General features: G+C 29.4%; 1 protein-coding gene across 6 annotated transcripts in view; it reads right to left on the bottom strand.

Annotated features, from left to right (window-relative positions):
• Positions 1–588: 588 nt before the first annotated feature.
• The window catches only part of Lrrk (Leucine-rich repeat kinase), a 110397-nt gene continuing 84455 nt past the window's right edge, over positions 589–26530 (bottom strand). For all 6 annotated transcript variants that reach the window (XM_043049649.3, XM_043049650.3, XM_071185066.2 and 3 more), the window contains 16 exons: positions 26333–26529; positions 23993–24785; positions 22753–23053; positions 21732–21930; positions 20122–20235; positions 19836–19928; positions 18579–18830; positions 17857–18111; positions 16306–16431; positions 14891–15089; positions 12990–13090; positions 11368–11462; positions 9474–9743; positions 7561–7739; positions 5726–5845; positions 589–1135 (listed from right to left, as the gene is read on the bottom strand). In XM_043049649.3, the coding sequence (XP_042905583.2) occupies positions 795–1135; positions 5726–5845; positions 7561–7739; positions 9474–9743; positions 11368–11462; positions 12990–13090; positions 14891–15089; positions 16306–16431; positions 17857–18111; positions 18579–18830; positions 19836–19928; positions 20122–20235; positions 21732–21930; positions 22753–23053; positions 23993–24785; positions 26333–26529 (3635 nt within the window). In that variant the 3' untranslated portion in view covers positions 589–794. The remainder of the gene's footprint in view (positions 1136–5725; positions 5846–7560; positions 7740–9473; positions 9744–11367; positions 11463–12989; positions 13091–14890; positions 15090–16305; positions 16432–17856; positions 18112–18578; positions 18831–19835; positions 19929–20121; positions 20236–21731; positions 21931–22752; positions 23054–23992; positions 24786–26332; position 26530) is intronic.

The following is a 26530-nucleotide window of genomic DNA, read 5'->3' as shown; positions in this document are numbered from 1 at the left end:
TTCTATAAAATTCAATCACTCAAGAACTATTAAACTGAATTTGTTCCAATTTTACTTTATAATATTACATTCTTTAAAAGAATGTAAAAATTTTTACACCTTACAATTCAATTTTTTTTTCTATTTTTAAATAGAGAATGAATAATTATTAAAAATTTATTGTATTGAATGGTCTTTGGTTGAATGAATTTTGTAATTATGAGCAAGAGTTTTACAATTTGCCCAAAACGTTCTCAAACTTAATGCAAACTTAAACAAAAAAACTTAATTGCTTATTTATTTAAAATAGTACACTCATAATAGGTAAATTTGTTTTTACACATAATGAAGTAGGGGTAATTTTTATTGACGCTAAATTTTATTCATCAATACGGTTGTCACGACGCCACCACAAGTGGCATTTCCGCACCAAACAAATGACACTGAATAAAATTAAAATCGTTTGTGAAAAATTATGTGCTTTTGATAACATTTTGAAGTAACGGCAAAGAACGACCATTTTACTGTGGAACAGAGAGTAGTTGCTCCGAAAGGTTTTACTGTACTTTAAAACAATAGTGTGTAAAATAGTTTGAATTAACCAGAAAATTTCATTGGAGGAAAATGTTTTATGTATTTAGATGTTCATATATACAGATATGCAAACTGTACAACAGCTAGAGCACTAAAAATATGATAAATCCTTCTTAGAAGAAGATTGATAGAGATTTTTATATGGTACAAGAAAATTTACATATCACAAAAAAGCAATTCAATTGCCTATTCAAATTTACATGTGAATACGTGAAATAAATTTATGTTGCAGCCCAGTTATCAGCTCGCCATAATAATAAATACATATTGTCTTGGTATGGTAAAGGAGCATTAATGGGTGTATAGCGCCCAATTAGGTTTCGATAGCCTTTACCAACTGTTGCAATGTATGGTATGTAGTTATTATTTGGAGAAGAAGAATCCTTATTTTCTGTTTTTCTGCCCAGAAGTGGTAAGATTGCTTTAACCTCCTCTTCAAAAGGACGAAACACCGTGATTGGTCTCATAGTCGTTCCTTCAGCAACCACAATACAGCCCCACGTGGTCCCGATGTAGAGATCACTTCCCACACTGGCCATGGCTGTGACTTGACATCTTCCAGCTAAAAAAGTCAGTTTTTTTTATATAAAATAATGTAGATTATCCATTTTAAACAAGTGTAAAAAAATCTACATCCAAGGTATGCATTTTTAAACTTTATAGAGAGAATCTAAAAATTTCAGTATTAAAAAGGTATCTGAATTGATTAAAGTGTGCAAGCTGTGAGAAAAACGTTTCTCAACTTTGTCGAGTTTTGCTTACAGGTTCTTTATAGGAAAAATTTACTAACTGCAAAAATGTTAGCTTTAATAAAAGAAATAAAAATATTGCATCTTTAATTTAAAATATTTTTTTTAAACTCCATGTCTCCTGTTGAAATGAACAGAAATAGCAAGATATAATTGGCCATTTTTCATTTTATCATCTAAAAGTCTTAAGAAAATTAAATAACATCAAGATTTGCAAAAGAAAATTAAATTAAGCCGAAAATGTGAAGCTTACAATAGAAGCATATTTTATTTTATCCAAAATAACTTGAATTATTTCATCAGCATTTTAGCGACATGAATTAGGGCTAATAAAGTAGAGCCCTACTTTTTATTTATAACTAGCTGAAAACCTATTCTCTGGACAAGGTGGAAAAAAAATTCAACTATCAATAAATCAGGGCTGAACAATACTATGCAATCATGCACAAAATTAAAAAACATATATATATCAACAGAATTAATACAGCTAAAATAATTCCAATTTTGTTATTTAATATTTTTGGCTTTATCAGATTAAGCAAAACACGTTTTTAATAGTTACTCCCATCAAAATAACGAGTAATTGTAATCAGTATCTTTGAAATTATGTTATTGCGCAATAAATTTTTCCTGGTACTTAGCCCTTTTCCAGGCCTGTAACACACCTCTTCCCACATTATTTATATTAAAACACAATATTTTAGGCACTCAAGCAATCATAATTGTTGTTACACTATGAAGCATATGTAACAATTAAATTAAAATTCACCAAAAAAAAACGAAATAATAAACAATATTAATAAAAAAATTAAAAATTAATGCTAAAAAAACAATAACCATAAAAAACAAGCTAACAATAAATAACTAGCAAAAAAAAAATTAACAGTCCTGCTTTAACTAACATCTTACAACCTAATATAAGTTATTTGTCATCTAATCTGCAACTACAGAAGTCACACTAATGTACCTTGAAAGTTGAATTACGCGTATAACTGAGATATTGCAAAATGTATTTTTTCTCACTGTAATTAAAGAGTTTTGAGTTGATAGTATTTAGTATTATTATTTTCTCAATAATCACGAAGTCAAATTATTTGACGGCACGTCTATGATCTCATTAAGCAATTTTTTAGAGAAAATGGCACGTTGGTGTATAAAGGTTCGCCACCCCTGCAGTGCTGTAGAGAGCTTAACTCGCGCCCGGGGCACAATACCTTTTTAGCGCCCCCCCCCCATTCGAAAACCATCTATTATTATAAGTAAAATATACTCGCAAAGTAAGAAAGAAATAAAGTCATAGGCTCAAGCTAGGCATTAAATTTGAGACAAAAAATCTAGATGAGAAAACAAGACTAGATTTTGAAATGTATATGATCATCTAGAATTAGTTCAAAAGATACCTATTTATTTTACATATTTACAACGAAATATTTTAAAAATATGCAGTTTTAAAACAATAAAAAAGTAAATATTTATTATCTCTAAGGAAATACATATATTTAATAATATGATTATAATACATTAATAAAACCAATTACTATGCGTAAAATTTTCCGCTTTTGATTAAGCTAATTTATCAATAATATCATTAAAGTTGATCATTTCAAATTTTTCTCTTTCCACACTTAAAAATGCTAGGTCACTGAGGCGATCTTGTCCCATCGTTGATCGTAGATATGTCAAAATTAATTTTAATTTGCTGAATGACCATTCGCAGCTAGCAATTGATACTGAGATAGTCAGGAGTATTTGAAGTGCCACTCTCAGGTTTGGAAAAACATCTTCTCCATACGGGATTATAAAAGTAAGAGATTCGAATGGAGTTTTAAGTTCAATTTCTTTTCTACTGCGGAGTAACATTTTGCAGTCACATACTTCGATAAAGAGTTCTATTCCATTGAAATCTGTATTATAAAATTCATCCAAATTTTAAAAAAAAAATTTCAAGGTCGTTATCAACATTATCCTTGTTCAATAAATTTTCAACGTCTAGTAGAAATCCAAATTTGAAATTAAGGTCATTTAATCGTGTACATATTTCTTGTTGGATACGATCAAGAACACTTTTCATAATGCGAGAAATTTCACTTTCTGTGGAAAGACCGACATCTCTAGCCAATTCTCCGGGCATTTTGCGGCGTCTTCTTACGCGTATTGTTGCATCAATATCCCATTTTTCACAGAGACTTCACTTTTTCTATTGCCTCTTCACAGAGCTTGTCTCGAATTTCGGCTAGTTCAGTCGCTAATGATTCAAGATCATGGAACGCTTCTCTAAAATTCATTCTAGGATCTTGTAATCTGAGCTGCACATGATCATTCCTCCTGAAGATTTCATATCAGAAATGAAATAAAGTTATGAAACTAAAAGTTAGTATATTTTGCAACATAATTGTAGCTTCACTTCTGGTGTCACTTGTAGTGGTAGTGTCTTCTGCGAATTTTCCTAATAGATCTACTATAATCGTTAGCCCATCGATGATAACGTTAACCGCTTGTATTCTGGATCTCCATCGTGTTTCAGATTCATGTTTGACAGTTTTTGTTAAAGCATTGTTTTGTTGATTTTGAACTGTAGATGCCAGAAGATGGATGAATTCATTTTGAATCTGTGGTGACAAATATGAGACAGTTTTTAGAGTTTCTGTGGCATGTTTAAGATAATTGGCTAGTAGCGTATCAAACTGACCTACAAGTCTAAGTAAAGATAATAGGTTTCCTACATTCGTACCATCTTGAAGTGCTAGTTTTTCAACATGACCACGTAGAGAAAGATTTTGTATAATTAAATACCTCAAGCAAGCTAATATTCTTTGCATGAGGTATTTAATTATACAAAATCTTCCTCTACGCGGCCATGTAATATATTTCGCCACCGTTCTTTTTAAGACTGAATGTTCGCTTCTAATGATACATCAATTCCCGTTCTACTTATTAATCTTCGTACTGTTTCTTTCCAAGCCGTAAGTGATTTTCGGTAGTTTTATCTTAATTTTCTATAGAGTTGATAAACTATCCTTTTTAGTTAAATTTAAAATTAAACTAAGATATGTTGTTAAAATTAGACGTCAAAGTCCAATGCTTATTAATGTGATAGTTTTGACAAGCGTAGAAAAAAGTTGCTGGTTTTAGGTTGTCCCCCAGATAAGCCATATTTACGGTAAATTAAGAGTTCTTTGTTTAATTGAGCACTGTTAACAAATTTTTTCATACCCTATTCACTGAATAATAGAATCGTCGAGTAGATGTAGTAAGTAATCTTATTTGTTTTATTACTAACCAAGAATGCCTTGAACTTGAAAGGTAGTAACACAGTGAAATATACACTATAATTTATGCTAAAATTAAACTTTTAACATTTAATAACATTTCATTTTTATTCTAAGCAGAGCGCAATGACAATGACCCAAAACTGAAAAATACAGGCACAAAATAACTTAAACGTTAATATTTCGGGTATTTACCTAATTTGTAGCGGAATTCCACAACCTGTTGCAAGTGTCACGGATATGTAGTCACGGAAAAAAGTATCCGGAAAGTAACAAATAAAGAATCATTTATTTTTTGAAACAGATAATTCTCAGGCACACAACAAATACGGTGTTTGTGTCCTTTCCTAGAAACAGCAAAACGCTGTATTTGTTATGTGTCTGAGAAGTATCTATATTAAAAAATAGACAATCCTTTAGTTGCTATTTTCCGGATACTTTTTTCCATGACTGTACATATAAGTACATTAGAGTGTTATTGTTATCGTTTTAAAATAACAAGCGTAAGCTACTTTGCGTTTATAGAAATAAAAATAAATAGTGTTCTGAAAGAAAGAATGTTTGTACACTGTACAAACGTACAAATACTTTGTACACTGATGTTTGCACTTTGTAAACTGCAAATATTTGGAGATAATATATGTAACCACACAGCGTAAATGCCATAAGGAAGTGCTGACAGACACAGGTCGAGTCAGCCCTGTCATTAGAAAAGACGTGTCATTTCTATTATGAATATATTATTACAGTTTGATCAGTGTTCTCTTTTTATTTACGAATTAACATTTATTATATTTCACTGGCACTAAATTTAAAATATATTTTCCAGAAATAAATTGTAAAATAAAAATAAAAAATTATCCAACAATTTTTTTTTTGTTTTGCTGACCATTTGGCGTCCCTCTATGAGTAGCGCCCAGGGCATGATGCCCCCCCCTTGCTCCCCCTCGCTACACCACTGCACCCCTGTACTATAACAAGTTGTAGTTTGTACACTGAAACATTTTAAGATATCAAACTGGAAAAATAATTATAAATTCCCATCTTATTATTCTATTAATTCAAAACTTGAGTCTTCTTTCCATATACAGAAAAAATTATGTAGATAGATTAATATGGATAAAATTTACTTACGACTTAGATGCTCTTCAATGCTGATAGACATTAGACTCTCTGAGCATGGTGCAAGTTTTGAGCAATCAAGTTTATGCAAAATTGTTCTCTTTACTGTATCCCACTGGTAGGCTACACAACCTACAAAAAGTTCAATATATATATAATAGATTTAAAAAAAAGTTTTTTTACTTGCTTTGGTGATAACATTCACAACTTATAAGAGTAAATTATAAATTATTGAAAAAAAATTGTTTAAATAATAGTTATACACAACTTTTAAACATAAACAGGGTTACTACTCAAATGTGGAGGGGGAAAAAAACCTTTACGTATTATGCACAATATATTAAGAAGAAGCACACAATCACTGTGCTATTGAGTGACTTATATAAGTCTAGCTATACTAGTTTTAACTGTTGGAAAGCCGACCGGCCTGTGTAGGGGGCAGGGAACTGTCCTTGCATCTCGAAAGGTCCTGGGTTCGAATCCCGGGCAAGGAATGGATGTTTCTTTCTCTCTGTGTGTGTTCCCGTCCTATAAACGGGTTGTGTGAATGGCGGGGCAGAAGTTGAATTCCTGGCCATAGATGACGCCACTGAAAAACAGGAACAATCGCACCCCCACTGCCTAAACAGGCATACAACAAAAATTGGAAGAAAAAAACTGTTGAAAAACTTAAAGAAATAAGAAACAGCTTAATGTAATTAAAACAAATAATGCTATAGTAAATGAAATAGTTTAGTATAATTTGAATATCATCCTTAAATATCCCATAGATAACGCAGTGAGTGGTCACCATTTTTTAAAAGACGAAAATAATTCCCTGTATTTTCCCCATTTGTAAAGAAAAACAATCTAAATTCCATGTATTTACCAGGTTTTCCTTATTCTACCTGTGGAGTGACAAGCCTGACTGCAACCCGGAGGCTGCAAGCAACAAGCTAATTCATAGTTTCAAAAACCTTACATCTAAAAAAAGCAGTATATGACCCGAGGCATTGTTTGGCGTAAGATTTCCGAGTTAACAGTTCATGGCACAGAAAGAGCTGTGCAATAATAAGGCATACAAGTTCTAAAACCATGAACATGCTTCAAAATTATTTTTGTGCAGTTTTTGACTTAATTCAAGCATTGCTTTTTTTTTTTTACCTCCTTTTTTTGTGATGACTTAATGAAGAACGTTTATGAAATAATTCCTAACAAACAAACGATCTAAAAATTGTCGTTGCTCATAGAGTATATTGAAATCAATCTCTCAATGATTCTGTTTATGTGCTATAAAATGCAAAAAATAAATTATTGATATGTTCCATAAGATGCATAATTATTCAGCTGTGAAAAAAAGGTACTAGTACGTTTATGTTGACAAAATCATAACCAAGCTTTAAACAAAAATTATTTTTCTTCTTAATTAATAGTTGAAGGAGAAAATTACATAATTGCTTTTCCTTGGTGCAAGGAAAGCAATAGCGACCCATTTCTGGTTCTAGCCCCCAGTTCAAAAATTATGTAGCACATCTTACAAGACCATCATTCAAATAGAATTTTTTAGAAGGCTAAACAAAGAAAAATGTTGCCATTACACCATGGAAAGTTAGTTTAAAATGAGGAAAACAATCTCACCAATATAAAAAACTAAAGTAATACAATAATAATTAAAGAAAATCTCAAAACAGATGCAATTTATATTTGTTCCACCATTAAGAATTAATAAAATTTCACAGTTTATGACGAAATATGAAACAAAAATAATAGATACTACTTGTAGAAAAAGGATCTTTAAATTTTTCTTTAATATTTTCAAATTTGGTATTAAACAATAACAGTCAATAAAAAGTAAAATTTAAAAGTACCTGGATAAACATAAGACCATACTATAGGTTTATCACTAAACCCTCCTACTAGTTGATAGACATCTAAATTATCTACTACAGGATCATAATGATAAACAATTTCATGACCAGTGACTGATGAATTAATTGCTGAGTAAATAGATATCTTTCCTTGGGTTTGGCCACACCATAACTCACTACTGAAAAAAAAAGCACATGAAGTAAGAAAAATTATTAATTTTTAAGTAGGCATGCAGATCTATGTTAAATAATGAGACCCATTTATAAAGATATCTCAGATTTTTGAATAAAGTAATCTTTAATACACTTACTAGCAAGAAGAAAAAAAAGAGTCTGGTTTGGCACCAAGTGTTAAAGTTAATTTTTAAGCAAGCAATTTTTTTCACTACATCATGAATTTAAGGAAAAGAGATAATACCAGAAATTACATAAAATATTTTGGAAACTAAAAAAGAAAAAAATCATTGTAGTGACTTGAAAGTAGAAATTGTAAACACAGTATTGGATTGTCCAGAAAGTTCGTTCTGAGATCTGCCTTTAGATAAACTGACAAAATCGGCGTGAACTTTTCAGGTGTCCATTGACTAGTTCTATAGAATAACAAGTTTTTGAAGCTATAAAAAATTATGATGATGAAATATTTATTGTATTTAGTGTTTTACTAGGAGACTTAAGGAAAACAAAGAAGATAAACTATCAATGTTAAATAAATATATTTCCACTTATACACTTAAATTTATAGTTACGATGATATATTCTACTAAAACTAAGCAATATTTAAATTAAATTTTACATTTTCTAGGACAATTCGTTTAGCTCCACTAGGTTTTCAAATATTAGCTATACTTGATTGGTTTCACCAAAGCTCAATTTTTAGTTCTAAAACTTAGTGTTTACAAATATATTTGTAAATACTAACTTTTGTTTTTATTGACATTAACGAATATGAAAGATCATATTTTTAAATATCATACATGGAAAAAACTTCTGTATAGATTTAATTGAATGTAGGGAGCTGGAAATGGCTATGCTGCACCAAATACTCAGAGTAATCAAAGAGAAATGTCTGTATAAATTACACTGGAGAATAATTTTTTTTCTGTTGCATGAGATTTTTTAACAGATCTTTTGTATTGCTGATTTCAAACGTGCAATCAGTTTCGCTTTCTAAGCTACAGATTTTTTTTAAATGACATGTAGTCTATTTTTTTGTCAAAATGTACAAGTTTATAAATGTATACAGAACAGGGAGTCACATAAATATTACAGAAACTTTTAGGCGAGTTAGGGCACATCATCAGGCTTAAAATTGTCTCAGAAATGTCGTCATACAGCTCTAGCAGCGCTTCCCCTATTATGAACTGTTTCTTCGTGTGCTCCTGAACAGGTCATAATAGGGAAGTGTCTCTAGCAGCACAAGATGACATTTCTGGGCATAGGTTTCTATGTCATTTTAATCCTGATGATGAGCCCTAACATCTCTAGAAGTTTGGTGCAGTATTATACATAAGGCGAACCCCTGTAATGCTTTAAATAATGCTTTAAAATTTGTACATTTTGAATAAAAATGTCATTTTTAAAAAAACCTGTAGGTTTAGGAGCAAAATTTAATTTCAGATTTCAAATCCCCACGATGTATTAGACAAAATCAAGTATTTGTAAAATGTAATAAAAAATTTGTTCCTCGGATGTTATATTAGACATTTTTAATTCTTAATGAAATAATTCTTAATGAAATAATTCCTGAAGCAGTAAAATTGTGAGTGATGTCTTATCAAGGATTATTTTGGTTTAAAACCTGCTCAAAATTAATATTTTATATCAAGAATCTAGGGGTATCAGTGTTTGCTGTTTCACTTTTATTACAAAATTCTATATTAATATTTTAGCGAAAAAATTTACCATAAACTTACCAATTATTCCCCAAGTCAATAGATGTAATGCAAAATATTGATCCACCACTGTTAATAAGTTCCTCTATATTATATTTTGGAGAGTCCATGGCATCAGTTTTATTTTCTTCTGTATTTGTGTCTTCAATACAGCAAAGCCAAAGCTGGCCACCACTTGTAGCCATGGCAACACCATTTTGTCCAGGAAGAGTACACATGCTTCTAATTGCTGAAACTGTTGGAGCATGTGGATCTACAGAGAATGATGTTACCATTGAATGGTCAGCAATACTGAAAACATAAATTGTTATTTTTTTAATTGACAATTTCATTAAAAATAAAAAATTTAAAGAACAAAAGAGTATTTGTCCCAATTTGCTAAACAGTTTATGAATAAACAAAACAAAAAATTTTCTCCAAAATTTAAGAAAAATAAAAAAAATTTTGCTATATTAAAAATAATCATTTTTAAGTTGGGATAATTTTTCACCGAAAAAAAAGGAAATTGAAGAAAGAATGTAGTATTGAAACTACTGGAATGTTAATAAAATAAAAAGGGTGTCAGAATAAATTTATTCTTCTAGCTAACAACAACAGGTCCTTAAATTCTGAAAATTGAGTGGTTTGAAAGTATTTCTTAACGTGTGCTTCCTCTCTAAGCTTTTTATTATGACCCTAAACCTCTAATACAGTCAAATTCCCGCATAACGCATATTTGCTCGTTACAACCGAGTGCTTATACAAAAGCGGTTCATAAAAAAACCCTAAAAGTTCATACATACTAACTAAATTATTAATAAAGTAAATACTTTATTAATAATAAAGAATTTACTTTATTAATAATAATAAAGAAGTTAGCTAATTTGATTTGAACTGTCTTATAGCCTCTTTGTTGTGTTACTGTCTTTTGGATAAGACTCATGACCCGAAAAACATTGTCAACATGCAAAAAAAAAAAATTCATCGACCCAAGAAACATCTAAAAGAATTTTATCAAGGAAGATTAGCTGAGCTGGAGAGATGTACTTGAATAGAAATTTTATGAATCACAAAAATAATGCTCCCTGAAATCGAGGTTTGTTCGTTAGAAGTGAGCTATGCTCCAGTAGACTTAACATTGACTAACCACCAAGTAAGTCTGATTTCTTCCTTATGTCTAGGTTTTCATTAAATCAGGGCTTATTATAAGCAAGTTCATCTGTATTTATCAGAACAATTTTTAATTAAATAGTTAAGGTTCATAGTGACAAAGTTCAGTATATATTTTCCCATCATTTACAATAAAGGCTCAAAATAATACGCTTCATTTGTTTAAATAAAGAAAAAAATTATGTTCAATACTCAAAAAAATTAGTTTACATACTCAAATTGTTTACCAACAGATCCATAATTTATAGGTGATTTAAAAAATTAAATTAAAAAAAAAAAAAAACGAAATGTACAGTTTATTTTGCTGCTTTGCTCGGGAAATCAGAGAATTTATTCTCACTAATATTTTAAATTGCTTACGAATTTTGTGCTAACTGAAAAGAACATACAATAATATTTTCCAAGTAGTTATCATTTATAAAAAAAAAGTGTGGTAGCCTGTTTAAAAAAATTAAGAGACGATCTAGTAAATATTTCAGTTAAAATGATAGAAAACATTGCTCTATAAATTTCTAGTCAACAACATCATTTGCGGACGAACTTCATGAAATTAAAATACTTGGTTTCCTCAGCAGCAAACTGTACATTAATGTCTCTTTTAATTTAGGTATTTTCCCATTTTTGGGACAACCCAATAATGAAGGCATTCACGAATATTTTAATTTCTAAACTTTTAATTAATGTAGCACCATTCAGTGAATATAAAATTAAGAAAAATTTGTAGCAGGATAAATTTCGTTACAAGAGAACAAAGACATGAAATTACTTATAAATGTGAACTCTAGCTTTAGAATCTCCTAACCACAAATCATCACCAACCACACACAGACAAGTAACAGTCACAGTTTCTAAAGTCAAAGTCTAAAAAAAATATATATATATTTTAGTGATAAATCCTAAATATAAAATTCAAAGAAACATTTATGCATAAAAAGTAATATTTTAGATCCCTTATTAGCATAACTACTGAAACATTAATGGTCAATCAGTTTAATTAATTTTTCTTTTAATGAAGATATTTTCATCCATTTAATTTATTGATTTGTAACACATTTTTCAAAACTATTAAGCATAATACAGATTTTGAATAATAAAAGCTACGGAGAAAATATTGCTCATTCAACATTGTTTCAAAACTTAGTTCAACGAGTAATATTTATTAGCATACATAATAATGTCTCATGAAATGTTTCAAAACTTACCATGATACAGCCTTTTGTTAGGTATTTTGCTACACAATTAGTGTGCAATCTACTACAGAATTTTGCTTTAACAACGGAACATGTGAAAGCTTTGTAGTTAAGTTAACCTATTTTAAATGGGTTTTTTTTCTCTTCAAGTTCTGAATGTTCTATCTTTAGTCCTCTAATGTTTCAATTTTGAGACAAACCTTAATTTAATTTTATTTTAATTATTTTTTGTGAGGGAATTATTATGAAAAGAATAATATTTCTTTACAATATGTTAAAAAATTATCCTTTTTCCTTATCAGCAATTCAATATTGGAATACACATATGTCTCATTAAATGTTTCAGAACTACTTTGCATTATATAACTTTTTATAATGAGTTTTGCTGCATTATTTGTGTGGTACTACTGTAGAATTTTATTTCAACTGCACAATTATGGAAAGAAATTATGGAAACAGCAAAGCTTAGTATAACTTATTTTAATTTAGTGTAACTTATTTTAATGGTATTTTTGACACTTTAATGAACTCTTCTAATTTTCATACAATAAAATGCATTTAAACTCATCGTATGTATAGATTAACTGAAGCTTAGGGAACAGTGATTAAATGTTTAATTTTGTTTTTATTATGAGACACTTGAAAATTATTCCCATTATTACAAAAAATAGTTGCATCACTACAGACTAGTATTTGTATCATTTTAACAACTCAAAAATGTATGCGGAGAAAAATAAAGTGACTCTAGTACAAAATTAGGAACAATACACAATAAAACTCCACAGTAAATTTTTCAGAATCAATTTTTTTTATAATGCTAGTAAATATTAAACATATTTATTCTAAAGTTTAATGTTTCAAATTTATGATACTGAGTCCACTTATAGAATATCCCACCTAAATGTAAGTAAATATTTAGGTTGCATACAGATTCCATAAGTTGTCTCCTAAAAAAATGATAGCCTAAATAAAAAAAACTAATTAAAATATATTGTAATCAAACGCACTTAAAAATATAAACATTTCTTTTTATTTAATTGGTTGCAACACAAAACGTTTTAGATAGATGCGATATATAGAACAATGCCTTTATTAAACGAACAATTTTAAAAAGATTGAATGTATATTTTCAATATTATTGGCGGCTTTACTACATTCCAATATAGCATAAAAAATAAAACATTTAAAGTAAATTTACCTTATACTCAAGCCAAGACTTTCTGCTGCAAGTCAAGATATCCATCTGTTTCCCAAGTCTGCTAAACCACAATTCCCATTGATCATCTTGGATACTTTGCTCTATAATGTTTTAAATAAAACATTAAGAAATAATGAAGTATTTTTTATGCAGTCTGGCATTAGTCTTATGTTGTAATAAAACAGTAATATTTTGTAATAATTTTAAAATATACAACACAGAAATTATAACAAACAAAAGAAACTTAAATCATGAGCTGAAAAGAAAATTTTATTTACAAGTGCAAGTAAGTGATATTGTCTTCTTCTTAGGGATTACAGCCTGTTACCAGGCAAGGCGTTCTCAGTCATTTTACCCTATCTGGATCTATTTGATGAGATATTTTTCCATCCATTAACTCACAAATACTTTAACTACTTCTCTACTCTATCTAACCATCTTGTTCTAATTCTTTTTCCCTGTAGTGCTTGGAAGGTTAATTTTTCAACAGGATTAAGTGGTATTGTAAGTAAACTAAAACTTAAATAGAATGTATCATAAATGATTTTTCTGATAGTCTCTAAAATTTTAAAAATTGTTATAAGAAAATCAGTTTTGTTAGAAAAATGATTTATAAGAATTATGATTTTGTTAGAAAAATTAAGTTATATTTTATTTAATTATGGGCGTTGAACAGTCAACCCAATTCAGAATTTACCACTATCAATGTTCAACTTCATAGCGTTGTAATTTTTAACCCAACCCAGAAAACAAGGGGACTCCTGTATCAAACATTGGGTCAAACTAGCTTTCTTGCCTGACTTTTTGTAGAAACTAACCAATATTTACGTTACATAAAGAGGAAAATCTCTCACTGCAGATTCTAACCCATGGTTCGCCTACTTCTGAGGATATATTACGTTAGCACTGTGGTCGGTGCATGTCGGAAACAGAATTTGTATCAACCAGTCACCGCTAGGATTCAAACCCAGGTCTCCTCATTGAGAGGCAATACTCGATCTCCTGAGACACTTTGGCTCCAGAATAATCATTATGCACATCCAGATGGTTACATGGAAATACATTTTTAACCAGAAAGAACTAAGTTTGAGTGATTATTTGCTAGTAATTATAATGGGCACACAGAACACAAATCCATCTGCCTTGGAAAAACTTATGGTGCAGATGTAAATCAAGTTACGTATAAAAGTGCTAATTAAATGAGAGGGGTATGAAAGTAAGTCTAAGATGGTAGCCTTGCATTAGGTGTTATGCTGGTGGATGATTAAAGTTCACACTTGGTAAGGGCGGGATAAACTGGTTATGCTTACATTAAGACCAATAGTAACCGACCTACCCCCGAAGGAGTTTGCGGATAAGGGTTTCACCCGTTTGCACGTGACTAAACACTACCAAACTACAGAAAAGTAAAAGTACTAAATTAAAAAGATTAAAACACATAGGAAAAATCCCAAAATTGAAAAAGTAAAATAAAAATAAAACAGAATAAAGATTAAAAGTGCTTAAAACATCAAAGTGGATAAAATCAACCGACAATAAAAGTGTCAAAAATACAGGTAAAAACATTAACATGTTACATTAAACAAGTCTTCCAACATTAAGATTCAAAATACATGAATTTTTACCAAGAAAAGATTTTGAAACATATAAAAATTTCAGAATGGTCAGCAATCTAGATTATTAAATAGGAAAATTATAATATTTTATTGCCGCATTATATATCACCCCTCCAATCAAAAAAAAAAAAAAAAAAAAAATTAAAAAAAAAACTATTAAAGCTTCAGATTCTTAAATATAGTAGTTTCACATGCATGTAAAAATTGTACCCAATAGTGAAACCTGAAAATGATAGCTGCTACTTATTTTAATCTAGAGAAAATAAAATTGATTTAAATCAGTACCTTCAGTTTTAGGTGGAAGAGCAGTAACACAAGCACTAAGTACTGCCATCTGATCATGCAGAGAAGCAACATCAATTAAATGGGTCAACTCTGGTGCTTGAGCAATAGACACTATTTGACTCGCAGATGGCCGGTCCTTTGGTTGATGCGACCAGCATAGAGTCATTAAATCCAGTAAGTAAGTTGGATAAGCCATTTCCTAATCAATTTTAATTAAAATTAAATTTTCTACAGGATAATGGTGATTATTGATATATTATTTATAGTTTGATACACACTTTATTTGAAGTAATGTCGGCAAAAACATGAGAAACTACTAATATGCAAGCAGAAATATCATATTACTGACCAATATAACCGATCAGCTTTTTGTGGCCAATGTTTACCAACCAAGAGGTTATCAGTTGATCAATATAATGTAGCACTAATACCACAATAATTAAATATATATTAAAATTTAATTGTCCTTTAATAGAAAGCTGGCAATTTTATCTAAGCATGTGAAAAGGGCTCTTTCATTTTAATTTTAACCCTCCCCCCCTTGTGACATTCTTCACCCAATCAGAGCTAGCACAAGAGAGGATTAGATAAGTGTATGGTGTTAAACCTTTAGAGGTAGTTAAGTGTTAATCAATTCTCATAACAAAGCTTTTATGAAAATATGATGTAATGTATTAAATAAATTATTTTAAATGTTTTGGTGATATTATTCAAGTTATGTCAATAAATCTGATGATTTTTTTTTTTTTTTTTTGCCTTAAATTGATCCTGTGTAAAGTATGAACAAAATTGGGATATTTTTTTTTTTTAACTGAACACTAGTTTAGAAATAAGACTTACTTTTTAATTTTAAAAATATAATTAATAGAGGAAAACAAATTTAAAATAACAAATTCAAAAGTGTGAGAAAAATTTAATCAGTCATGCTAGTAACCTTTTCTCTTATTGCTTAAAAATGACGTCAAATATACATACGTACACACATACACATACATATATATATATACACTACCCTACAATAATAAAGAGACACTTTTAGTTTTTTACATTTTTTTAAACTTCTCAAGAAATACTTAAATGATTATTTTGTAACTTTAGAGATGTTTAGTTCAAGCAATTTTTCCTACTTAGCAATAAAATTTAAAGCTCTCAGAGGTTCGAGAGACCTACAATAAATTGTGAAAGAAAACAAGTATTTTGTACAAGTATCAGTGACATGGATAAACTGTTTTTTGATGCAAACTTCCCTCATTAAAAAATTCATAAAAAGCCAAGACTGGGGCTCAGAGGATTAATTGGTATCTTCGAAGCAATTATTTTCAAACAATAGCAAAAAGTACTAAATAATTTGATCTTAATTTTAAAGATATATCCATGAGAAATTTGAAATAAAATAATTAAATGACATAACATACTCTTTTAGTTAAAAATGGGCGACCTCCTTCTAAAATATAATCTTTGACAACACACTCCTGTCCTTCAAATGGCTCATGAAGAGTTATTAGTTCATACATAAACATCCCAAATGAAAAGCAGTCAACCTGAAAAAAAGTATAACTTATAAAGAAAAATAATGTATGCAGGAAAGAAATTTTAACAACAAAATTCAGTATTTCAGGTTTTCCAACATTGCTTAGCAAAGTCTTATAAATTAAATGAATATAACAATAATTTTAAATAGAATGATAATATGCATCAACAAAAAATTTATAGTACTATAATAAAAAATATTTGTTTTGTAATTTACTATAAATGTAGTTTAACTACACTGACTGCAGTTGAAACAAACTGTCTGAGAACTAATTGCCTTGAAGAAGACATATTACCTTCCTTATATTTTAAAGCCAACTTCTTAAATAATTTTGTGTTAAACTTTTAATTTATTACAAATTTTGAAATTTTTATAGATGTTCTAAAATTAATATTTTGAGGAAAAACTAATAAAAACTATAAAAAATCTTTTTTATTGAGTAAAATTATTTATTTACATTCAAAACAATCAGTATGCTGGGTTTAAAAAGCAAAATTGAATTTGGAAGCCTAATATTTAATATATTTGCATGGGTACCTCCTTTTATCTTGTTTCCTAGTAAAAATAAATAAATAGTTATAACCATTTTTGACCAAAAGTGCTAAACTTTTCATTTCAATAAATATTTTTTTTATTTACACTGAGGCGTATATTTTTCATTAATTTTATTTTTCTGCTATTGTTAAGGGTTCTAAAAGCGTTTGTAAAATATTAGTTGTTCAATTGGAGTAAACACTTTCTGATGAGAAATTTTTAAACTATGTCAGAATCTTAACTTGAGAAGATAATCGACAAATTCGACTTTAGGAAAATGCATATTCCACTTGAGATTAAACATATGTTTTCAGGATGGTTTAAAGTTGTAAATAAAATTTATTTGTATTTTTATTTAAAACTTTAAACAATTGTAAATAAAATAGATATAAAACTCATGAAAAACTAGTGTTTTACTAAATGGTTTGACCATTGATTTGGCCAATAAAGCAAAATATCATTTTATTTCTAAAATAAAATATTATTTCTCATGCAGGAAACTTTTTTCATGTCTTAATGAATGTAATTTAAGCACATTTCTAAGAAAATACTACCACATTTTATAAAATTTCTATGTTTGTCCTAAAACGGGTTTAAAAAAAAAGCTAACATTAATAAACTAAAAATTATGTAAATAACTATTGATTAATGCTAAGTATAAATTGTTAATGACTCATTATGCTTATTGAAATATTTTTTTCAAAATTAGAGTACAATAGAATTAGCAAAACAATTTTTGTTATCTAGACAAAGCATTTCTCTTTCCATCGCATTGTTATATTAATAACTTTTTTAATCTAAACGCCATGTAATAAAATAATACTTAACTAGCATTTATATTTAATTAAGATACTAAAGAAATTATAGTGCTCAATAAAAAAGAACTAAAAATAAATATTACCTTTTCAGTATACTCTTCTTCACCATTGTATCTCATGATTTCTGGGGCCATAAATCCTTCAGTACCTCCAAAGCCTTTAGTTCCTGTTGGTAAAGTGGAACGACTGATTCCATAATCAGCTAATTTGGTCTCAACATGGGGGATGGGTGTCGAACAATGAAATGGAGGTGGTAATTCCCAAACTAAAACATTTTCGGACTTCAGATCACGGTAAATTATATGTTGCTGGTGCAAATATTCTAATGCTTTTGCAATCTGAAAATATAAATTGAAAGTTAAGCTAATTGCAATACTAAATACACCCTCAAAACAAATTATACATGTTAATTATGCATGAATTAAAGTTATTTATAAGAGAAATGAACTTTTAAGTGAAATAGTTTTTATTAATTACTTGACCAGTGTACTTTTAGCTAATATTTTATTTTTTAAAATGTAATTAACTTTCCATAATGTAAAACATTAAAAAAGTAGCACTAAAGTAATTCTTTTAAAAAAATTGTGCATTATAAATTAAAAGTATTATGAAAGTATTTGTATTAAAGTTATTTATAAGAGAAATGAACTTTTAAGACAAATAGTTTTTATTAATTCCTTAAAAAGCCTACTTTTGGTCAATATTTTATTTTTTAAAATATAGTTAACTTTCCATAATTTAAAACATTTAAAACCAACTTTAAAATATTTTTAAAAATTTATGTACTATAAATTAAGTGTATTACCTGAAAAATTATTTTCTGCATTACATAAACATCCAACTTTGCACCAGATCGACGATAATTTTTCAGAATAGAATCTAAAGCTCCCATTGGAGCCAACTGAAGGACTAGAGCAAGAGGTTTTGTACAGACTCCAACTAAATGCACTATATTTTGATGACGTAAAGCGAGCAATATATTTAGCTCTTGACGAGCAGTGCAATAGGCTTTGCATGCATACTGCAAAGGATCTCTCTGCCATTTATTCCAAGCAGCCTGAGGAAAAAAATAAGAATTAATTTAAGTTTTGCATCGATAAATATATTGTTGTTCACTTTGTACTGAACAAGAGATTAAATGTAAGAAACATCAAAATAGTCAAAAATATGGAACTACAGTAGAGCGCCGATTATCCGAACCCTTATTATCCGAACGTCCAATTATCCAAACTATGCCCGAATTCGTTTTTTTTTTAAAAAATTTAGAATGCTTTTTAACTTATCGACAATTTTTCTAAATTTAGAAGAATAAATAATATTTACTACACTTGATGACCATATTTAATTTACAACCTTTTTTAGCAGTTTTCTTATAGTAGCCATACTTACATGTATTGTTATACAATTAAACCTGCATACCCCTTTAGCCCTCCTCAACTGAAAATTATCTTCCAAGAATGCGAACTTCATTTTGACATTCTAGAACGTCAAAATGATATTGATTTAGTTCAGTTGATTTATTTAAAAAGAATAAATGATATGGCTGCTCTAAAAAGAGTATCATTTTTGAAACAAAAGTCTTTGCTGGATTTCTTTTGTAATAGAAAATAAAGAAAAATGTGGTAAAATCAGTAATTGACAAAAAAATTATAAAAAGCCGAAATATGATTTTAAAAAAATTCAAAATGAAAAAAAAAAGTTACAAAAAATAAATCAATAAAAAATATTTAAAAATTAAAAAAAAAAATACTTTTAAACATGCAAGAGCTATTTTAGATAGTACTGCCAGTCCTAAGCCTGGAAAAAGAGAGAAGGGAAGTCAGTGCGTAAATAATAATCATTTAAACTAAATTTTAAACAACTTTCCAATTATCCGAACTTATCATTATCCGAACCACCTTCGGTCCCGAGCAGTTCGGATAATCGGCGCTCTACTGTATTGTGCAGTTTTTTATAAGCATCAATAGCCTGAAGAGACAAAGATTGTGAAATGTATTATCTAACAAACAACAGTCACTAAAAACATAAGTTATCGACTAAGGGGAAATTGGAAAATGCTTACTTTGTAAGCTGCAGTATCAGACTGCTTAGCACCAAAACCAGGATCTACAGGTTGTAACATTTTCATTGCCACTTCTGTATATGTATTGCTACCCTAAATTAAAATAGAAAAACTGTCATAGGAATAGTAACAAAGTGCATTTTGTACATATTTTAGAGCACTTTATATAACATATTTCTTAAGTTTTGTAACATGATTACAGAAACTAGTAATCACTTTATAAATTAATAAGATAATTTAAACTCATAGACTTATCTACTTAAAAGTTATAACCGCTGGTACATACTCTTTGTTTTATATTGGCTTTGAAAACAAATCCAAAAGCTCCTCTACCAAGCATTTTTCCCCGTCGAACAGAGTCAGGCGGTATTAAGTGGCGTTCTCCAAGATCTACAAACACCTGTAAAAAGTTGATTATCAGCAAAACATAATTCTTAAACAAAATTATAAAAATAAGCATTATAAAAATTTGATTAAGTTCAAATTATGTTAAAAAATTTGAACGTAAAATCATATTAGAAATTAATTCAATCTAATTGCAGTCAAATAAAAGTAAGAGGCAAATATATCACATTGATTAAATAATTCTGCTGTTACAGATCGGAATTTGCAACAAAATCGCTACTCATGAAAATATCAGTTTTAAGAAATATGAGAAAAAACACAATTTTTTCTAGTGAACAATTTTTTTAATGTTTACCATTTTGAAATTATTTTATAGAAAGCCAATTTTATACTTTTGTGTTTGCCTCAGTAGTTCCTTAGTTCTAAGCGAAATTCTCGTGGAATATTTTTCCTCTAAGATTATCCAAAGATGCATTTTTCTCTAACAAATCTGTGCAAAAAAGGTCATTATTGAGTGGGAAAGAGAATTTAAGACCAAAAAAAAGGTTCTAGTAAGGGCAGAGTAAATATCTCGTTAAAGAGATTTTGCGGAATTCGGAACAAAGTCGCTACTCATTAAAACATCAGTTTTAAGAAAAATGAGAAAAAACATCATTTTTTCTAGTGAACAATTTTTTTAATGTTTACCACTTTGAAATTATTTTTTAGAAAACCAATTTTATACTTTTGTGTTTGCCTCAGTAGTTCCTTAGTTCTAAGCGAAGTTTTCGTGGAATATTTTTCCTCTAAGATTATCCGAAGATGCATTTTTCTCTAACAAATCTGAGCAAAAAAGGTCATTATTGAGTGTGAAAGAGAATTTAAGACAAAAAAAAAGGTTCTAGTAAGGGCAGAGTAAATATCTCGTTAAAGAGATTTCGCGTAAGTAGCAAAATTTTAATTTTACATTAGTGGAACTCAGAGAAAATTTTGTCAGAATATAAATTATTTAAAAGCGAATCAAGGCCTTGAGATTTGCAAAATTTCACAAAATAGCACAAGAATCACATTCCTGTATAATATATTTCTACATTTGTGTACAATATTTTTTCTCTAATTTTTGTTAACTCATAATTCTAACAGATAATTTTTAAAGGAAAAAAAATGCACTAAAGATATTTGTAACATTTAGGGGGCCCCCAGACATGTTGAGACCTTTGGCCTCTCAGGCCAAAGTATAAATCAGGTCCTACCTCTGACTATATTGGATATAGAATTTAACATCATAATGAGAAATTCATATAGAAATTTATCAACTAGATATTTGCATGACAAGATCAATTTGACATGCAAGTAAGCCAGGAAAAAAGTCAAGAAAATTCTGAGTCAAATATTTATAACATTAAATTCAATTCATGTTTTCAGAAAAACATTCTTAATTCAATTTAACTAATATTTACAAAAGATATTTTTAAAAAAAATAATTTAAGAATACAGTAATTTTCGAACATAATAAAAAAATTGGAAACAAGATAATTCTAAAAATTAAATAAGTTTAAAATTTCTTATTACCGTATCCGGTGCTATTTGTAACAAAGACTGGTTTCCATGTAGGGGACACTGAAGCACTCGTTGCTCATATGCAGTCAAAATACACTCTTCAACCATGAAGCTATATATGACAGTTTCAGGTAAAGCTTCAATACATAATGTGCTTTCAATGCCAGATGTATATTCTGCTTCGGGCCTGCTTTCAGTTGAAGGTTTACGACTGTTTAAAAAGTTAAAAACAAATATAATAAATAAGAAATGTTTAAAAAAAGATCTGAAAACTCATTATCTTTATTTTTAAAAGTACAAGGCGCATAAGTTTCCCCATTTTTAAAAAAAAAAAGAACTCATACTTTCAGGAACATATTTATTGGCAACAAGTACAGCAATGTTTCAGCTATTTTTCAACATAGCAACCACCAGAATTGAGACACTTGTCGTATCGCGGGATCAACTTTTGTATCCCTCTGTTGTAGAATTCAGCCGCCTGTCTATGAAACCAGGTGGTGAAAAAGTAAACGCTGACCGTTACTGTAAAACACTGGGGAAATTGTGACGTGCCATTCAAAACAAGAGGTGTGGAATGCTTACTGCAGGTGTTGTGCTCCTCCATGACAATGCTCGTTCACATACGGCTCGACGTACAGCAGCTGTTTTGATTAAATTTGGCTCGGAGTTGTTTGATCATCCACCCTACAGCTCTAATCTTGCTCCCAGCAATTTTCATGTTTTCTTGCACTTCAAGAAATTCCTGTCCTCCAGTGAGCGTTCTGGCAACAACGAAGAGCTGAAGACATCTGTCACACGCTGGTTCCATTTACAGGCGACAGAGTTCTACGACAGAGTAATAAAGAAGTTGATCCCACGATACGACAAGTGACTCAATTCTGGTGATGGCTATGTTGAAAAATAGCTGAAAAAATATGAAACAATATGCCAATAAATATGTTCCTGAAAGTATGAGTTCTTTTTTTAAAAAAATAGGGAAACTTACTTTTTGGATGTGCCTTGTAATAATAATAAATGAAGAATTTATTTCTACCTAGAACTATTGCTGTCTGGACCAACTCCACTATCACTGTCATGTGACATGGTACTATTACGAGAGCCTCGATTCTTCTGAGCTAAATTTGGAGAGTAGGACAGCCTGCTGCTGCCCATAGAGTGATTACGAGAACTACAGTCCATTCCTGTCCTCCAAGGAGGTTCTCCATGCCATGGCCCTGGTTCCCAGGCATGATCAGTCACAGAAAAGTGCCCTTTATCTGATGAACCAGTTTCTTCTTTAACATGAGCAACAACACATTGAGTGCAAGGAACTAATCTTGTAACTAAAAATTTTCCTGAAAAAAAATTTTTTTTTCAAGAAATAAACGGAAGACACGAAAAAAATCAAAAGAAATCCTCAGCTATTTTATAAACTGTGTTGTTTTTATTTTTTACATTCATAAAACTGGCATTCAACAGCCAACCCGACTCTGAGTTTATGACTATCAATGTTCAACTCCGTAGCAATGAAATTTTGAACCCAACCCAGAAGACAATGAAACTCCTGGAGTAAGCATTGGAAAAACTATCCTTCATGGACAACTTTTTGGTGGAACAAACTCGCATTTGTGTTTACTTGATAAGGAAAACCATGAAAACCTCTCATGGGTAGCCAGATGGCAAGGGGACTCAGAACCTAGATCCATCTACCTATGAGGTTGAAACTGTGTTGAATTATGTATTTTGAGAGTTATGCATTGAACTGTTGCCTTAACACCAAATTTATTGTTACTACCAATTATAGGGCAAAACTAACGCTCACCACTGGCCATAGAGCAATGAAATATAATTATTACCAATTCAAAATTTGACTGCAAGCGTCTTTTTTTTCAACAAAAATATACCCAATATGCATTTTATTAGAATTATTTTTTGTTAAATAAATATGGAATTATGATATTTAATAATATGGATAATTAATATTTTATAATATTAAGAAAATTACTTTATTTCATGTTTGTTTTTTTAAGTTTTTAGAAATGAACCTTTCATTGTTTATCATATTTTGTGAAATGCCTCACAGTATAAACATTTACAGTTTTTTAGGTAGCCATATGTTTTAAAAAGTGGCCACTGGTCAGTTTTCTCTATACCAATATTGTTAAACAAGTGTGCTAAAGAAACTTTAACAATAACCAACAATAAAAATAGCAACTCTATAACCAGATAATAAAAAACCCTTTCAAATAACCGAGGTTCTAATGAACACAGAATATTAGTGAAAAAGAATATACCTTCAGACGTGTGAACAAATCTAGTACCCAGATTCGGGTACCAATCCTCCAGAAGAGTATCAATATGATCCACTGACACTGACAACAGTTTGGCAACACACTCAGAATTAGGTTGAAGCTCTACATTATCATAAGCCACAATTATACCATCCGCATCAACTTTGGGTATCTGTATAACGACAGTCTGGTTTGGCAGGATAATTTCCAAAATAGCTGAATTCATAATCTCAATATCACTCCAGCTTCCCTCTTGCTGAACGAAAAATTTCATCTGGCGATATTCAAATGGAGCATTGTTGAGGTGACTCAGGTGCTCCTTCATTCGAAACAAGGTTGTGTCGAGGTATCGCAACTCCATTCCAGTTTGCCAACATATCCATTCAGCCCTACGATTGAAAACAGCTGCCAACAAAGGATCCATATCTACATCTTTGGGCAGGAGGAAATAAGATCGAATGATTTCAACAACGATATCGTCAGCCAGCATTCTCGTCATCAACCGAGACCAGAAACCACTGGGAAAGTATGACATGAGAAGGAGGCGTCGAACTACGCTTTCAATTTGTGTTTTGTGGCGAACGTAACAGGTTATGCCAGAATTTTCAGAATCTTTTTCCATTGGATCGGATATTTTTGGGGTTCCAATGCAGTCAGCGGTCAAAGGTATGTCACTAAGAGGTCTCTGTGGTCGTTTTTCGGTGGTTGTTAATTTCAAGGTTAAAGGAGCACTGCTAACAGAATGTCTATTTCCATAACTTTTACGCATAGCCCATACTCTCGATCTTACAGGAACCTAAAACGTGAATGAAAGTCACCTTAAATGATATTTCTTAACAAAATACATAAATAAATCACAAATATAAATAAAATTCATAAGCAAAAATAATTTTAGTTAAGTTAAAAAAAAATACAAACGTCACATTTTAATGAAATCAGTTTCAAAATAATAGAAAGACCAGGAAGCTGATTGCTAAACTTATATTTCATTATAAACTACCCTATAAAAATTTTTGATGATCTCTTCTTACTGTTGATCATAAAGTGTTCTTATTCCAAGAAATTTGAATGTTTTCGAAATACTACTTAACAAATTCTTCTAATAAACTCTTAATATGTAAACATCCTTCAAAATAGTTGATATTCATTCTTTGATAAAACATCTTATCATATAATCAATATTAAATGTTTTATTTAGTTAGAGTATTTTAATCACTAATGAAATAAACTTTGTTTCTTTTATTATTTTAAAGCTAATACAATAATTTATTATTGTATACAATGTCATTTTTATTCATAACACTTCATGATTACTCTAAATTTTGTCAATTTAACACAGTTAAGTTGCAATATATAACATGCATGCATAACTACTTCAGAAACTATTTCAAATTTTGTTCAAAACAAATAGAAAATTAAATAATTTAAATTAATTCATTGAAATAGCTCATATCAAAATTTAATGTGCATAGTTACGAATAAAAACACTAATTCCTATATTAAAAACAAATTTATTGAAAATATAAAACAAATTTGTCTTTAAAGCTTTTTGAGCATAAAAATCATAAATCACTGTTTACTAACCAATGACATTATAAATATGTTTTAGCACTAAATGTTTTTACTATCAAGAAAATAACATTTACAATAATCGATTAAAGAAAAGATTTCAAATTTGCCAAATTATCTCTAATAGTAAAATAAAATATTTTTGAATCAGAAGAAAAAAAAATTAAAAACTTTTTTTCACATGTGAAAATTATTTTTATATTTGGTTCCTAGTCACAAAACAAAATAGAAGAAAATAAGCTTAATAAACAAGAAATTATAAATCAAGAGTAACTTAAGATTAAAAAAAAGTGAGAATTTAGAGCAACAAAGAAAAAGACGAAGAAAAACAGAAATTTGCTATTAAATTATTCAAATTAATAATTAATCAAACTAAGAACATAAACAAATACCATCAGAATAAATTACAAAAGTTTCAGATTTTTTAGTCCTGCAATTAAAACTTGAAAAAAATATTTTAATAACTAAACAAATTACACATCAGGAATAAGTTCAATTTAAAATAAGTAAAAATAGTATGGTGCAAAAAAAGCATACAAATTTAATGCGTTAGAAAAATGAAAAAAAAAAATGTTTTAAAGAGAAAACAATAAATACAAATTAAGATTATCAAAACAAATTATAAAATTTTTAGTCATTTTAAGTCCTATTTGTACTTCAGCTAAAAAGTACATTAGTTAGCAAATTCAAAAATTAAAATAAAATAATGTCTGTGGGAATCGCATGTACATTTTAGTACATACAAGTACTATGATTAAAAATAAAGCAACTTACTCGAACATCACATCCAGGAAATCCAGCTCGCAATTGTTCTTCAGAAGGAAGAAGGGAAGGAATAATAATTGTTCGATTATCCCATGTTAGGGCTACTTCAAATTTGTTTAACAAATTCAAGATGTAAGTCTGAGCATCAGATGGTGCAAATTGAGAAGATTTAAACACATGTTTTAAGTCTTCAATTTTCATTATACC

The sequence above is a fragment of the Parasteatoda tepidariorum genome, chromosome 5 (genome assembly GCF_982258835.1).
Source record: "Parasteatoda tepidariorum strain Cologne lab strain chromosome 5, Ptep-v5.0, whole genome shotgun sequence".
In the NCBI taxonomy this organism is placed as follows: Eukaryota; Metazoa; Arthropoda; class Arachnida; order Araneae; family Theridiidae; genus Parasteatoda; species Parasteatoda tepidariorum.
Note: the sequence above shows the minus strand (reverse complement) of the source record. Positions and strands in the feature narration are given on the sequence as shown.